The 16,769-nt window shown below is 42.2% G+C and overlaps 2 protein-coding genes and 2 long non-coding RNA genes across 6 annotated transcripts in view; 3 read left to right on the forward strand and 1 right to left on the reverse strand.

The window, feature by feature from the left end:
* Positions 1-244: 244 nt before the first annotated feature.
* LOC135497091 (endothelin-converting enzyme homolog) overlaps positions 245-16,769 on the reverse strand; it is a 39,110-nt gene continuing 22,585 nt past the window's right edge. For both annotated transcript variants that reach the window (XM_064786799.1, XM_064786798.1), the window contains 2 exons: positions 995-1,071; positions 245-606 (listed from right to left, as the gene is read on the reverse strand). In XM_064786799.1, the coding sequence (XP_064642869.1) occupies positions 507-606; positions 995-1,071 (177 nt within the window). In that variant the 3' untranslated portion in view covers positions 245-506. The remainder of the gene's footprint in view (positions 607-994; positions 1,072-16,769) is intronic.
* LOC135496485 (uncharacterized) lies at positions 8,269-9,133 on the forward strand. Its single transcript, XR_010448687.1, has 3 exons — positions 8,269-8,397; positions 8,638-8,766; positions 9,014-9,133. It is a non-coding gene; the product is annotated as an uncharacterized LOC135496485 (long non-coding RNA).
* Positions 10,629-11,408, forward strand: LOC135496486 (uncharacterized). Its single transcript, XR_010448688.1, has 3 exons — positions 10,629-10,723; positions 10,964-11,092; positions 11,340-11,408. It is a non-coding gene; the product is annotated as an uncharacterized LOC135496486 (long non-coding RNA).
* The window catches only part of LOC135497090 (serine/threonine-protein phosphatase 6 regulatory ankyrin repeat subunit A-like), a 94,287-nt gene continuing 91,203 nt past the window's right edge, over positions 13,686-16,769 (forward strand). For both annotated transcript variants that reach the window (XR_010448762.1, XM_064786796.1), the window contains exons 1-3: positions 13,686-13,780; positions 14,021-14,152; positions 14,386-14,536. The gene's annotated coding sequence lies outside the window, so the exon portion shown is untranslated. The remainder of the gene's footprint in view (positions 13,781-14,020; positions 14,153-14,385; positions 14,537-16,769) is intronic.

Genomic DNA, 16,769 nt, shown 5'->3' on the forward strand with positions numbered 1-16,769 from the left:
GCAAAGGAGATGAAGTTTTAACTTCACAACTATGAACCAATATTTCAATCCTAAGTGTCATGAGGCATGTACTACGGACCCAAATTTCTAATGACGTCATTATGTATGGCGGAATACATGGCATTACGTCGTTCCCAATGACAACCAAGAAACATCTAAGAAGTGGTTGAACAGCGGGAGCCAAACCACAAGAGTCCTTGCCCCCCCCCCCCCCCCAGGTAGATAAACCTTCATTGATCCCCCTCCACTCTTAAAACCCTAATGCCTACTATGCAGGCTCAAGCTTTGTACCCAAGGTACTGGCAGTAAAAGTAGCTACAAGAGGCTGACTTGTCAGGCTTGTTTTAAAATCGATCATTGATCATCTGCTACCCGTTGCTGAAAATCACCACCTGGCCTTTCCTCAGATATCAATATTTTTCCATTTTCAACTTCCCTCTTCCCTCTTTCCACTTTCCCCTTTTTACATCTTTACCGCAAGTATAATACACGTGTATCTCGCCACCTCACCACACCTCACATTTTTTCACAGGATTCATGGGGGTGCCTGACGGACAGCTATAGTGTTGTGCGAATTCTTTAGAATTGGAGAGCGAACCAATCACCCTGAAAAAAACGAAAGTATGTTAGATTTTTTCCAAGGAAAAAGGTGTTGTCGGATTAGGTTTTCAACCATTACTTATCATATGCCAGCAGACACATTGCCAAAAACAAATGAAATGGTACAGGGACCATGTGCTCATCTCGAGTAATGTTATGCATGTCATTTGCAGTGGATTTGGGGGGAACAGTTTCAGGCTAGTTTCACCAGTTTTGATTCTATTGAATAATATTATTCTTCTCGGCTCAATCTCAATGGCACAAAAGAAAACTTGGCTGACTCACTATAAAGCCTGACTGACTAACTGTGGCTGCTTGCCAACTGTGCATAACTTACTATTAACAGTGCTGGACTGACTAACTTTGCCTGCGAGAATAACTGGGCCTGACTTACCTATACTGAGCTGGCGTGTGTGCATCACTGACTAACTGTAAATGGTAGGTCTCCTTGGTCGCAATGCTGCACCAAACCTGCAACACAAAACAAACCATGAACAGATGAAATGGCCATGGGCCATTGTGCTCACCAGATTAAACTTTTGTAAAGCTTAAAAAGATTGTTCTCTGATACCTTGTTTTCAAGAAAATTCAATGCCATCTCGAGAGGGAAACAACCTTCTGAAAAGATTGTGTGACAAGGGGTTCAGGAGAGCCTGAAGGCTCTTGAAAGTAAATGAAGTTGAAAAACTTTCATACACCTGCACCCTGGAGAATCAATTCCCCAAATTGCCAAGCATCTTTTCAGGCCTTCCAGTTTGCCGAGCTTGCCTATCCTAGGAAAATTTTTTTGTGATATACAGTAGAACCTCTCTAATAATGACACCCTCGGGACTGACAATTGTTGTCCTTAATAGAGAGGTGTCCTGATTAAAGCTGTCAAATTGATTGAAAATAACCAATTTGGGACCAATACTAGTGTCCTTAATAGAGAGTTGTCCGCTAATGGAGGTTCAACTGTAATAAGGTTCTTCAAGCATGATTTGCATCAAATTATAAAATATGCACCGATGGATGTTATGTGTTCACCACAGAGTAATCTGCTGGTTAATTTACCTCCAAATTTAGTGCATATTGTCCATGTTACTAGATGGGCACAAGTTATTTTAGAAAATTTACCAACAAGCGCACATTTTGGATGTTTTTCTTGTGAGGAAGCCATTCTCCCAGGCCTCAACGAGCACTATCCGTGTGCTTGCTTAGTCGGAAGGCCGGATGTCATGGGAATACATTCTCCAGGGTGACCTGGATAGATGAATGTTCACAGTCATGCCTAATTTAAAGGGCTGATGATGTATCAAGCATCATCCAAACATGAACTCGGTTGAATCTGATAAAATATCATTTTTTTTATGGCTTGGCTATATAGGGCATGTGTCATGTTGTCCGGGGCACTTTGGGAGAGGCAGCCACTGGAAGATCTGGACGATATACCCAATTACAATCAGTAGGTCTATTGCGGCGAACAACTTGAACATTCAAGAATAGTCGGAAATTTCCTTGCGAACAGCTATTTTTTGAAGTCACCTAGTCTAAAGTAAGTAGATAATTTGGAAATTTTGGAATAGTGGCCATCTTGAAATTCAAAGACTTTTAGCTTGTCGTGGAATGGGTCATGTCCTTGACGGCTATAATCTTAAACTTAAGAGGTTCTCATCATTGTTCAAAATATTGGTATCATGGCATATTTCCTGGTCCAGCTCCAGCTAGCCTACACTACAGCAGAGCTGCCAACCCCTAAATACCCTTTTCAGTATTTTCCCCCTGAATTTGTCACTTTTTCAGTATTTTGGGGGGGTCTTTCAGTAACACATAAATGACTCATTATCACAAACTTTCAGTAGGTTTTTTGTTTATATGGCGCCGGCAGTCGTCCCGACCCCCGTGTCCAATGTTAATGTCGATTTGACAAACCGAACATCGCATGAAACTCGGTCCTTTCTCCGAGGGTTTCAGCTCATTCCATTCGTCACTATATTCACTTCGAAATGACTGGTTCCTTTGTTTATTACGGGTAGCATCTCCAGCAGCACTACCAGCAGCAGCGGGAGTCCCCTGCTTGCGCTTTGGCATCGGAAAATTGCTTTGAAAATCGCATCAAATTCAAGCCGTCAAAATCGAAATCCGCCATATTGTAATCTGATAGTGAGTCGTGCGCAACGCAGGAGAAACGCTGGCAGTATCATAATGCCAATGTATTTGGCCAAAAGGGCAAGATTTTATACTAAGCTTAGAATTAGTGACCACAACCTTGAAATTGAAAGAGGACGCTATTCACGCCCTAAAACCCCCAGAGATGAAAGATTTTGTAACTTTTGTAAAAATGATTTAAATCAAAACATTATTGGGGACGAAACCCACTTTCTCCTTAGCTGTCCCAAATTTAAGCTTATAAGAACCACTCTGCTGTCTTCACTTCCAGACAGGGTCCTTGGGCTGGACAAAGAGAAACAGGTCTTCTATATCCTTAATTCTAGTGGTGAAACATTAACCCAAGCAGCCAACTGTATTTATGAAGCCTCTACATAGCTTTCCATCAAAACTAAAACTTCAATTTAATAGATGTTGTCAATACTTTTCCACATCGTGCCTGCTTCATCTTTTGTAATATACATATTTTATAACGCATTTATTTTGCTGTTAGTGTTATATGATTTCTCTGTAGATTCTAACGCTTTTTTTATTTTTTATTTTTTTATTTTTTTTATTATCATTTCTAGTCACGTCACCTCCGCACGCTGATGGTCAGGGTACATTTCCTAAGACATATCCCTGCCTGTTTTACTTTCCTCTGCATCTTCTCTCTATCCCGCACCAGTTTATTGTATTTTCTAAACCTATATGAATGTAGTATTCATCTGGCTCAATAAACTGCTTTGAATTTGAATTTGAATTTGAAAAAGTTAATGTGATTTGCGCGAGACTTGGCGGTGCACAGAAATCAACAAAACGAAATCGACGAAATGAAAAAAAATTGAACTTTTTTTGAAAATCGTAGTTTTGATAGCAATTCCGTAACGCCGTACTAAAATGCGTTTTTCAGCCAAAATCCGCACTAAATACGGAAAATCGTAACAGGTTGCAGGTCTGCTACAGCAATCTGATGAAAATGCAACTATTTTGCTGGAACTGCTTTCGGCCAGTACAAACCACAAGCCATGATAGATGGGGTCAAACATGTTGAGAGACACATGTTGGGTGCCATGTTCTGTGAGGCTTACAGTTCAAGACAGTTGATGTATGATACCCATGGGTACATATTGTCCTAACGTATCAAAATATAGTCATCTTAAAGGGAACTGGAACCGCCGAGCGATTTATTCAACTTTTCGACTTTCACCGCCCGAGAAAGTCGAGTTCAGATTTGTAGCTCCGCCCCCAGTGCCAGAGCATGCGCAGTTCAATTTGTTATCATTGAGAATCATGTGAGAATCACGTGAGTCATGCGATCTTTCATTCATGAATTTTCGTAGTAAATTCCATAGTAGTGACGTCACTGAATGATTGACAGCTAGGCGCCATGTTTCAGTCATGCCTCGTTCTGATCACCCGATACGCGGGAAATGAAAACGAGGTCATACGAACTGGCTTGGCGGTTCCAGTTCGCTTTAAACTGAAATATACTTTGTTGGTGCTCATTTTGCAAATCAGAGTTAAAACTCCAGGACATGACCTACTTCCTTGATGCACATTCTGTATACCCTGCACTAGTATGCATGTGTCAGTTAGGCGTTGGTGTAGTGGTTGCTATGGCTAGGGCATTATCACCATTAGTTAAGTTAGTTCATTGTAGAGTTTGAAGTAATTAGTACATATACCTCATTGATAATGGCAGTTGATACAGCTTGGAATCAGTGAAACCTTGGAACCAGTGATAAACCTTGGAATAGTCAGTACTAAACCGTGGAATCACTGTGCAAAGTACCGCGTGAAATCTGGTGCGTTCCTATCACGATTTATACCTTTCCAACTGCCAATCTCGTCCCAGCTGAGTTTAATGATAGCAATTTGCCAGTAGTTCCAGAAAGCACCTTTTTGTGGAGGATGACGTCATCATGGAATGCATTTGAAATGCGTTGTTGTCGTCAAAAAATAAACTTATATTCATGACGGGCCGCAATTGCAAATATATAATGATTTCTTTTCAATGAAAGCAAAAGAAAGGTTTTGTAATTGTTTTGTATTCCATATATTATTAATATGTTAAGAGCAAGCTCTAGTGAACTCACACAACTGTTTGACATGGGGGAGTTCCCCCAAACCCCCATCCTTCTGACATATTTAGCCAGTACATTGAGGGATGAGTCCCCCAAACCCCCTCCCCCGTTCTCTGAAAGTGACCGGTTTTAGCCAGTACATTGGGGGAAGGCCCCCCACTTCCCCCCCCCCCCATTGGACTCTGAAAATAGAATTCCTTGGAGACGCTGAACCACAAGGCCCCACAAAGAAATAGTCCCCGCCCGCAACGGTAGCTGTATCATATCTGCTGCCAGAAGCAGCTCTTTGTGGTGAAATAATGATTGAATTTTCCACCTGCTAACCTAGATAGACCTATTTGTGTATGTTTCTCAAATTAAATGCATCTTGTCATTAAAGAGGGACTATAGGCAGGAGCAGAGGGGCTAATTTGGCCATCTTCAGGTGACTAATATACACAGTGAGGGCCGTCATGTCAGATTCAGCACTAAATATATTCCTCGTACAAAGGTGAATCACTTCGACATACTGTGAGATGTGAGAGACCCGTATTGGCGAATTTGTGTAACTTTATCTTGCCTGCCTAGCTGCTGCCTATATTGTCCCTTTAAGACTCAAACAGATTGCTGCTGCAGTGTTTGACGTAGGAAGTTAACTAATCCAAGTTAATGGTAGTCGTCAAAGTAAAGACAAACTGTTCATATATGTATAGGCTATTGCAAGTGTAGGGTGTTTTCGTTTGTGGCCTACATACACTAAAAGCATAACCAGCCCCCCCCCCCCCCCACATCCACAAACGGGACATTCTAAGTTAGCAACCAGTTGGCATGCATTGAGTTCATAGTAAATAAATATCCGCACAACAAACCGAACACTGATGGGATCGAGACCTATTTTAACAAGACAAAACCAAAGGACTGATTCCAAGGTTTATCACTGGTTTCGAGGTTTCACTGATTCCAAGCTTAATCAACTACCATTGATAATATGTCCCAAATGTCCACTTATATTAGTTAGCATAGCCCCATAGGTTTATAATATTTGTGAATTTTTTCTTTCTTTCACACATGGGTGGATGGAGCCCATGTGGTCAGCATGAGCTAGTAGCTAGTTAGTTGTCCAACAGACAACATGCTTGGGGTTGTTTCTTTTGGATTGCTATCCAGTCAATCACGGATGCCTCTCCATCCCGGAAATAGTCTATGGCTATATTGAGAGTGTCCTGCCTGCAGCAGATATGCCACTCAGCGTAAACCAAACCGAGGCCATCAGATAACGCGGGAACTGATATCAATTACATATTCCAGGTCTGGATCGTAGACTGAGTATATAGGTCTATTGCGGCAAACAACTTGAAAATTCAAGAATATTTGGAAATTTCCTTGCCAACAGCTATATTTTTAAGTCACCTAGTCTAAAGTAATTTGGAAATTTTGGAATAGTGGCCATCATGAAATTCAAAGACTTTTAGCTTGTCGTGGAATGGGTCATGTCCTTGACGGCTATAATTAAGGAATTGAACCCGAGGCGGAGGACCTTGGTTGAGTTACCAAGACACTCTCGGGTGGAGCTAAAATACAGTCCAAACCCGAGCGGACGAAATTTTAGCTCCACCCGAGAGTGTCTTGGTAACTCAACCAAGGTCCGAAGCCGAGGGTTCAATTTCTATTCTAAAATACCTCAAACTTAAAAAGATAGGCCCAGAAAATAACTTGAATATGTGCGAATTTGGCAAATTCCATCCATCGCCGGCCCGGCCGGAGCGCCGGTAGCGCCGTTGTTTACATTATGTTACGGCAACGTTACAGAAAATGAGACATGTACATTTTGTACAGCGCGCATAGGAAGTCCGCATCGGCTCGCTCAAGTGATGCTAAAATCCGCGCAAATGGGCTATTTGGAGCGTTTTTCTCGGCAAATATGTGTAGTGCTCATTTAAAAACTTAGGGTGGTTGATGCTTCCTTGACTGATTTGTGTTTGAAGCAGTGTTTTGAGAGCCTCAAACTTCTGAAGTGAGCTGAAATTCCATTGACGTGACGTGTGCATGGTTTCCACATTTTAGTGCAACGCGAGGGAACTTTGGTAGAGCATCTTGGTTGCGTGTCCAAAACACTCCGCTCTCAGAACGAGGCTTATGCATTTTCCATTTAAAAGTTGACTTTACGGTACCAAGGTATTTTAGAATCTTAAACTTAAGAGGTTCTCATCATTGTTCAAAATATTGGTATCCTGGCATATTTCCTGGCCCAGCTACAGCAAATTCTGATGAAAATGCAACTATTTTGCTGGAACTACTTTCGGCCAGTACAAACCATAAGCTATGCTGCACAGCCAGCGTAGCTAAAAAGTAAAAAGTGCAATATCTCGCTTATCAGTGACTTGTTTTTGATGATATTTTTATGGTAGGTACTCCAAGCAACGATACATCACATGTCATACCGACTTTGGTTTGACCTATATACTAAATATGTAGCATGTTTCTTAACCAGGATGAATTCCTAACCACCAAATATCTATACGGTGAGCACAATGGCCCCTGCCCGTTTCATTATCACAGTGGACATTGGGACCGTAGTCTGCAGTAAACTAGGGCAAATATCGAAAGCATGTATTTCCCTCCGTATGGTGCAGTGCATTGTTGGGGATTCCCCAGAGTATTCCCCAGTTTAAACTTGTGATGGGATGTTTGCCTTGGAGAGTTTTAGTCTGTGATTTACCCTTTTATCTATCTCTCCTCAGCCATCATCAGCCTCACCAGTTGCGACCCTCGAAGCCAAGGGCTTGTTTATAATTACAAATCAGTCTGTCTATTGCGGTGAACAACATGAAAATTCAAAAATATTCGGAACTTTCCTTGTCAATTGCAGTCACAAAGTCTAAATTAAGTACATGTAGATAATTTGGAAAATTTGGAACAATTTATAGTGGCCATCTTGAAATTCAAAGACTTAGCTTGTCGTGGAATGAATCATGTCCTTGACGGCCATAATCTTAAACTTAAGAGGTTTTCATCATTGTTTAGGCCTAGATTGTGTATGTTCATGAAATTTTTAAAAATTTTTCAGCAAGTTTGAGTTCAGTCGAGCTCAACCCGCCAGATCATCGACACTTAGGTTAACACTCCTTGAGAGGACCCTAACGCACACTCACTCATGAAGACCTTGTGGCTCTGAATCAACAGGCACTGCAGGACTGAAAATCTGCTCAACACCATGAGAAGAGAGGAGGTAAGCACATGACCTGGGGCCTTGCAATATTGTACCATCACTAGGGAATGCAGCAGTCAAGGGACCAGTCAACACTTTCAGCTGCATTCAAAACTTGCCACTCTTGTGTTGCTGAGCCTAGGTATTCTATCATGCTCCATTCGCCAAAAATTAATGCTGTGAAAATATTTAAGTTCTACAGTTGTCTAAGGTTCCATCATTATTCATCACGCAACTGAATACACAATTTTTTTCTCAACCAGCCAGATCATCGACACTTAGACTAACACTCCTTGAGAGGACCCTAACGCACACTCACTCATAAAGACCTCATGGCTCTGAATCAACAGGCACTGCAGGACTGAAAATCTGCTCAACACCACATGAAGAGAGGAGGTAAGCACATGACCCGGGGCCTTTCACTAGTGTACCATCACGAGGGGTTCCAGCAGTCACAGGGACCAGTCAGCAGTTTCAGCTGTATCCCCTACTTGTAACTCTGCAGCCTAGTTATTTCTATCATGCTCCATTCGCCAAAAATTAATGCCGTGAAAATATTTAAGGTCTACAGTTGTCTAAGGTTCCATCATTATTCATCAGGCAACTCAATACACAATTTTTTTCTCAACCCGCCAGATCATCCACACTTAGGCTAACACTCCTTGAGAGGACCCTCACGCTCACTTACTCATGAAGACATCGTGGCTCTGAATCAACAGGCACTGCAGGACTGAAAATCTGCTCAACACCACAAGAAGAGAGGAGGTAAGCACATGACCGGGGCCCTTTCACTAGTGTACCATCACTAGGGATTCCAGCAGTCACAGGGACCAGTCAGCAGTTTGAGCTGTATCCCCTACTTGCAACTCTGCACCCTAGTTATTTCTATCAATCATGCTCCATTCGCCAAAAATTAATGCTGTGAAAATATTTAAGTTCTACAGTTGTCTAAAGTTCCATCATTATTCATCACACAACTCAATGCACAATTTTGTTTTTCTCAACCTGCTAGATCATCCACACTTAGGCTAACACTCCTTGAGAGGACCCTCACGCTCACTTACTCATGAAGACATCGTGGCTCTGAATCAACAGGCACTGCAGGACTGAAAATCTGCTCAACACCATAAGAAGAGAGGTAAGCACATGACCCGGGGCCTTGCACTAGGGATTCCAGCAGTCACAGGAACCAGTCAGCAGTTTGAGTTGTATCCCCTACTTGCAACTCTGCAGCCTAGTTATTTCTATCATGCTCCATTCGCCAAAAACTAGAAATATATAACGCAATTGGGGCAAATTGCGAATGTATGCCCCTGCTCTGGTGTGTTCGGTGTGTTAATATGTTCATTGCGCGCGTTATTTAGCCTATAAATATTAAATTGTGGCTATAAGCGCACCTCGAATATAAGCGGAGTGCGCTTATAAGCGAAATAAATTCGACAATATCTTCTCTGTGGCTGTTTATGAAATTTTGTGGAGGCTCTCAAATAACATCCACAATAAGTGTGTCAAACCTCTAGTTCTTCAGTTAACACTCGGAATACCAAAATCTTAGTTGGCTGCTGGCAGCCATATTGGATTTTGGAACACGCCCAAAATTGATAGAGAGCATCCCCTGAATGACCATTGCACCACAAAAGTTTGAAGTGTGTCAAACCTCTAGTTCTTCAGTTAACAATCGGAATACCAAAATCTAAGTTTGCTGCTGGCAGCCATATTGAATTTTGGGTCAGGCCCAAAATCGACAGGGAACCTCCCCTACACAACCTCATCACACCACATAAGATTCAGGTCTGTCACTCACTTGGTTCTTGAGTTACAGGTCGGAATGCGAAAAACCAAGTCGGGCCTGGCAGCCATCTTGGATTTCAGATCGGGCCCAAAATGGATAGGGAACCTCCCCTACACTAGGTAATAACACCACATAAGTTTCAGGTCTGTCACTCACTCGGTTCTTAATTTACGGGGCGGAATACAATTCAACAAGTCGGGGACCTGGTGGCCATCTTTGATTTCGGGTCTGGCCCAAAATCGATAGGGAACCTCCCCTACCATAGACCATTACGCCACAAAAGTTTGAAGACTGTTGGACCTCCAGTTCTCCAGTTAACGAGCGGAATGCGAAAATCTAAGATGGTGGCTGGCGGCCATCTTTGATTTCGGGTCGGGCCCAAAATCGATAGGGAACCTCCCCTACCATAGACCATCACACCACAAAAGTTTGAAGACTGTTGGACCTCTGGTTCTCTAGTAAACGAGCAGAATGCGAAAATCTAAGATGGCGGCTGGCGGCCATATTGGATTTTGGAACGCGCCAAAAAACAATAGGGACCCTTTGACACACTAGGCCTACACCCCCTAAAAATTTCAAGTCAGCCGAGCATGGGGTTCTTGAGTTATAGTCTGGAATTCAGTGCGGCGGACGCGGACGTGGCGGCGGCGGCCGGAAACCACCCAAGTACATATTATAAATGCCCCCACTTTAGCGGGGGCATAATTAATGCTGTGAAAATATTTAACTTCTACTGTTGTCTAAGGTTCCATCATTATTCATCACGCAACTCAATGCACAATTTTTTTCTCAACCCGCCAGATCATCGACACTTAGACTAACACTCCTTGAGAGGACCCTCACGCTCACTTACTCATGAAGACATCGTGGCTCTGAATCAACAGGCACTGCAGGACTGAAAATCTGCTCAACACCATAAGAAGAGAGGAGGTAAGCACATGACCCGGGCCCTTTCACTAGTGTACCATCACTAGGGGTTCCATCAGTCACAGAGACCAGTCAGCAGTTTCAGCTGTATCCCCTACTTGCAACTCTGCAGCCTAGTTATTTCTATCATGCTCCATTCGCCAAAAATTAATGCCGTGAAAATATTTAAGGTCTACAGTTGTCTAAGGTTCCATCATTATTCATCACGCAACTCAATACACAATTTTTTTCTCAACCCGGCAGATCATCCACACTTAGGCTAACACTCCTTGAGAGGACCCTCACGCTCACTTACTCATGAAGACATCGTGGCTCTGAATCAACAGGCACTGCAGGACTGAAAATCTGCTCAACACCACAAGAAGAGAGGAGGTAAGCACATGACCGGGGCCCTTTCACTAGTGTACCATCACTAGGGATTCCAGCAGTCACAGGGACCAGTCAGCAGTTTGAGCTGTATCCCCTACTTGCAACTCTGCACCCTAGTTATTTCTATCAATCATGCTCCATTCGCCAAAAATTAATGCTGTGAAAATATTTAAGTTCTACAGTTGTCTAAAGTTCCATCATTATTCATCACACAACTCAATGCACAATTTTGTTTTTCTCAACCTGCTAGATCATCCACACTTAGGCTAACACTCCTTGAGAGGACCCTCACGCTCACTTACTCATGAAGACATCGTGGCTCTGAATCAACAGGCACTGCAGGACTGAAAATATGCTCAACACCATAAGAAGAGAGGTAAGCACATGACCCGGGGCCTTGCACTAGGGATTCCAGCAGTCACAGGAACCAGTCAGCAGTTTGAGTTGTATCCCCTACTTGCAACTCTGCAGCCTAGTTATTTCTATCATGTTCCATTCGCCAAAAACTAGAAATATATAACGCAATTGGGGCAAATTGCGAATGTATGCCCCTGCTCTGGTGTGTTCGGTGTGTTAATATGTTCATTGCGCGCGTTATTTAGCCTATAAATATTAAATTGTGGCTATAAGCGCACCTCGAATATAAGCGCAGTGCGCTTATAAGCGAAATAAATTCGACAATATCTTCTCTGTGGCTGTTTATGAAATTTTGTGGAGGCTCTCAAATAACATCCACAATAATATGGCTGTTGACTGGGCTAGTTGGTCTGACAATAGACATGCATGTGAACAGCAGAGGTTGGTTTTCCCATTTACTCACTACAGAGGTGAAGCGTGGTCTATACTATTTTCGCCGTTGTCATCTCCTTCATCTTTTAAGTTTTTGCCGTTTCCAAGGCGATTGCCTGCTAGCAATTTACACAGAAGATCAGTGGGCAAGCTGTTGACCCTGTTACTGGAACAGCTTCAATTATGCGATGGCCTGGAATCAGTCACAGAATATCTGGTTCTCAGGAAGTTAAAGACTAGTCACTGCCGGGTAGCTAGTGCAATCTGCTAGAATCAGTCACAGAATATCCATTGCTTACATGCTAATGAATAACAACTGTCAGGCTATTTATCAAAAATTATACAGCACCTCCCTTACCATGCTTACCTGAGGCGATCATACCACAGAAATGCTAGCTCCCTCACACACTCTGGCGATTTAGGTCAGTATGATAAAAATCCAAGATGCCAACTAACGGCCATGTTGGAGTTCAAACTGACCCCCAAAATCAGTAGGGAACCTCCCCCACCATTGGCCATTACACCACAAAATGTTGAAGTGTGCAGGACATCTGGTTCTTCCATAAATGAGCGAAATGCGAAAATCTAAGATGGCGGCTGGAGGCCATTTTGGATTCTGGAATGCGCCCAAAATCGATAGAGAAACTCCCCTACTGAGAACCATTACACCACAAAAGTTTGAAGTGTGTCAAACCTCTAGTTCTTCAGTTAACACTCGGAATACCAAAATCTTAGTTGGCTGCTGGCAGCCATATTGGATTTTGGAACACGCCCAAAATTGATAGAGAGCATCCCCTGAATGACCATTGCACCACAAAAGTTTGAAGTGTGTCAAACCTCTAGTTCTTCAGTTAACAATCGGAATACCAAAATCTAAGTTTGCTGCTGGCAGCCATATTGAATTTTGGGTCAGGCCCAAAATCGACAGGGAACCTCCCCTACACAACCTCATCACACCACATAAGATTCAGGTCTGTCACTCACTTGGTTCTTGAGTTACAGGTCGGAATGCGAAAAACCAAGTCGGGCCTGGCAGCCATCTTGGATTTCAGATCGGGCCCAAAATGGATAGGGAACCTCCCCTACACTAGGTAATAACACCACATAAGTTTCAGGTCTGTCACTCACTCGGTTCTTAATTTACGGGGCGGAATACAAATCAACAAGTCGGGGACCTGGTGGCCATCTTTGATTTCGGGTCTGGCCCAAAATCGATAGGGAACCTCCCCTACCATAGACCATTACGCCACAAAAGTTTGAAGACTGTTGGACCTCCAGTTCTCCAGTTAACGAGCGGAATGCGAAAATCTAAGATGGTGGCTGGCGGCCATCTTTGATTTCGGGTCGGGCCCAAAATCGATAGGGAACCTCCCCTACCATAGACCATCACACCACAAAAGTTTGAAGACTGTTGGACCTCTGGTTCTCTAGTAAACGAGCGGAATGCGAAAATCTAAGATGGCGGCTGGCGGCCATATTGGATTTTGGAACGCGCCAAAAAACAATAGGGACCCTTTGACACACTAGGCCTACACCCCCTAAAAATTTCAAGTCAGCCGAGCATGGGGTTCTTGAGTTATAGTCTGGAATTCAGTGCGGCGGACGCGGACGTGGCGGCGGCGGCCGGAAACCACCCAAGTACATATTATAAATGCCCCCACTTTAGCGGGGGCATAATTAATGCTGTGAAAATATTTAACTTCTACTGTTGTCTAAGGTTCCATCATTATTCATCACGCAACTCAATGCACAATTTTTTTCTCAACCCGCCAGATCATCGACACTTAGACTAACACTCCTTGAGAGGACCCTCACGCTCACTTACTCATGAAGACATCGTGGCTCTGAATCAACAGGCACTGCAGGACTGAAAATCTGCTCAACACCATAAGAAGAGAGGAGGTAAGCACATGACCCGGGCCCTTTCACTAGTGTACCATCACTAGGGGTTCCATCAGTCACAGGGACCAGTCAGCAGTTTCAGCTGTATCCCCTACTTGCAACTCTGCAGCCTAGTTATTTCTATCATGCTCCATTCGCCAAAAATTAATGCCGTGAAAATATTTAAGGTCTACAGTTGTCTAAGGTTCCATCATTATTCATCACGCAACTCAATACACAATTTTTTTCTCAACCCGGCAGATCATCCACACTTAGGCTAACACTCCTTGAGAGGACCCTCACGCTCACTTAATACTCGTGAAGACATCGTGGCTCTGAATCAACAGGCACTGCAGGACTGAAAATCTGCTCAACACCACAAGAAGAGAGGAGGTAAGCACATGACCCGGGCCCTTTCACTAGTGTACCATCACTAGGGATTCCAGCAGTCACAGGGACCAGTCAGCAGTTTCAGCTGCATCCCCTACTTGAAACACTGCAGCCTATTTATTTCTATCAATATCATGCTCCATTCGCCAAATATTAATGCTGTGAAAATATTTAAGTTCTACAGTTTTCTTAGGTTCTATGATACTCAATAAATAATTTTTTTCTTCATTTTTCAGTAAGTTTGAGCCGAGTCGAGCTCAACCCTGCCAGGTCATCTATGCAGTTCCCATGAGGACCCTCGCACGTACTCACTCGTAAAGACCTCATGGATCGTACTTCAACAGGCATTGGACTGAAAAAACTGCTCAACACCAAGACATGAGAATAGTGAGTTTTTGATAGAGAGTTTTATATATTGCTTGTCACTGTACTGTTTACTGTATGAAACTGCTCTAAAATCGCACACATTATCATCTAGCCTGTCCAGAGACCTTTCTGGAGAACCAAGGGCAGCCACAATCTAGCGCACACAAGGACTTTTCAGGTCAGTTGAGAGTTACAAAATGGCTCCGGCCAGGTATCGAAGACGGGACCGCCGCCTGATCACAAGGTTGATGCTCAACTGTTGTGACCACGATGCTAAGCACATGACTGCACTAGGGTTTAACCACTAGGGGTTCGAGTAGACACAGGGACATCCCCTTTAGCTGCCACACAGTGGACCCTAGCTATAGCCCCCCCCCCCAAAATTCCATCAGCCAGGGTGTCGTGCAACTCTCGCTACACACCACCACTCACGCCTAATAAAAGGTTTTAATCACACTTTTCTCAAGGAAAAACAAATATCCCTTTTTTCAAGGACAAGTTGCAAAAATAACCAACCAAACGAGCCAAATAGTTTCTCAAAATCAATATCACAGATTTCTTACCATTTCTAAAGGACCGATTGGAAAAATTCCCAACCAATTGAGTTAAATGCTTCCTCAAAATAAAAATTGTACTGATAAACTAGGGATATTTTTCCACTTCTAAAGGACAAGTTGCAGAAATTACCAATCAACCAAGCCAAATAGGTCTCAAAATTAAGTTAACTGCTTTGTCATAGTCAAAGTTTACAAATATCTCACAGATTTTTTGCCATTTCTAAAGGGCCAGTTGCAAAAATTCCCAACCAATTCAGTTAGATACTCTTCCAAAATCAATATCAACTAATATCTCATGGATATTTCTTAATTTCTATCGGCTGAGTTGCAAAAATTCCCCAATGATCAAGTTAAATGCCTTCTCAAAATAAAAATTGTACTACATGTATATACTAGGGATATTTTGCCATTTCTAAAGGACCAGTTGCAAAAATCACCAATCAACCAAGCCAAAATAAAAATCTCAAAATAAATGATTACAGACATCTCACAGATTTGTTTTCCATTTCTAAACGTCTAATTGAAAAAATTCCCCACCAATCGAGTTGAATGCTTTCTCAAAATAAATAATGTACTAATAAAATAGGGATATTTTTCTGTTTCGAAAGAACCAGTTGCAAAAATTACCAATCAACCGATCAGCCAAATAGTTCTTAAAATCAAGTTATAAAGTGCTTTGTCAAAATCCAAAATTACTAATATCTCACAGATTTCTTTTTCCAAGGACCAATTGAGTTGAATACTTTACCAGGTATATTTTTCATTTTGTATAATAAAATATACCAGATCACAAATCGCAATATATTTGTAAATATATTTGTAAATCTAGCATCAAAAATTTGTCATGTTCGGACATCAAATATGGCTACCAGGCAGCCATCTTGAAAAGTAAACAATGTCCTTCTACTCTGAAACTAATGATCCGATTGGAACCAAATGTCATGTAATTTTATATGTATGTACTCTCTACAGCATCCCTGAATTTCAGTCAATATGATAACCAATATAGCCGCCAGGAGGCCATCTTGAAAATTAAACAAAGTCCTATTTCTCTGAAACTCATATTCAGATTGCAACCAAATTTCAGCTGATTGTGTATCTTAGTTCTCTTTACAATATCCTCAATTTTCAGTTAAATCTGATGACAAATATGGCCTCCAGGCTGCCATCTTGAAAATTCAACCAAGTCCTATTACTCTTCAACTGTTCAACAGATGTCAACTAATTTCCATGTGACATGTTCATGTACACTCTACAATAACCCTGAATCTCATGAACAATATGTGAATATGGCCATCAGGTGGCAATCTTGAAAATTCAATAAAATCTTTAAATTCTCCATAAAAGCTCCACTACCACACCACTTCCTCTAAGATTGCAAAATTGACTGTAATGCAGCAGACTAGACTGTTTAATATCGCAGTAGAACTCATGGCAATTTTTACACAATCTCAAGTCTGTCATTTCTGTGACACCATGTGACAGAGGTTCAAAGGTCTGACATGTTCACAGGGATAAATACACTCTGCCAAAACCAAGACACATATGTGTCAATCCAGATTGGTTAAGTGATCCCCCCCCCTGACTTGAATATATAAAAATAAACTTTTGTCACAATAAGTTTTTATTAATTTTTCGAAACATGATCTGACTGGTCCACATTGATCTGAAGGGTAAGACATGATGATGTGATCAAA

Source organism: Lineus longissimus, chromosome 12, assembly GCF_910592395.1.
Source record: "Lineus longissimus chromosome 12, tnLinLong1.2, whole genome shotgun sequence".
NCBI classification, from domain to species: domain Eukaryota; kingdom Metazoa; phylum Nemertea; class Pilidiophora; order Heteronemertea; family Lineidae; genus Lineus; species Lineus longissimus.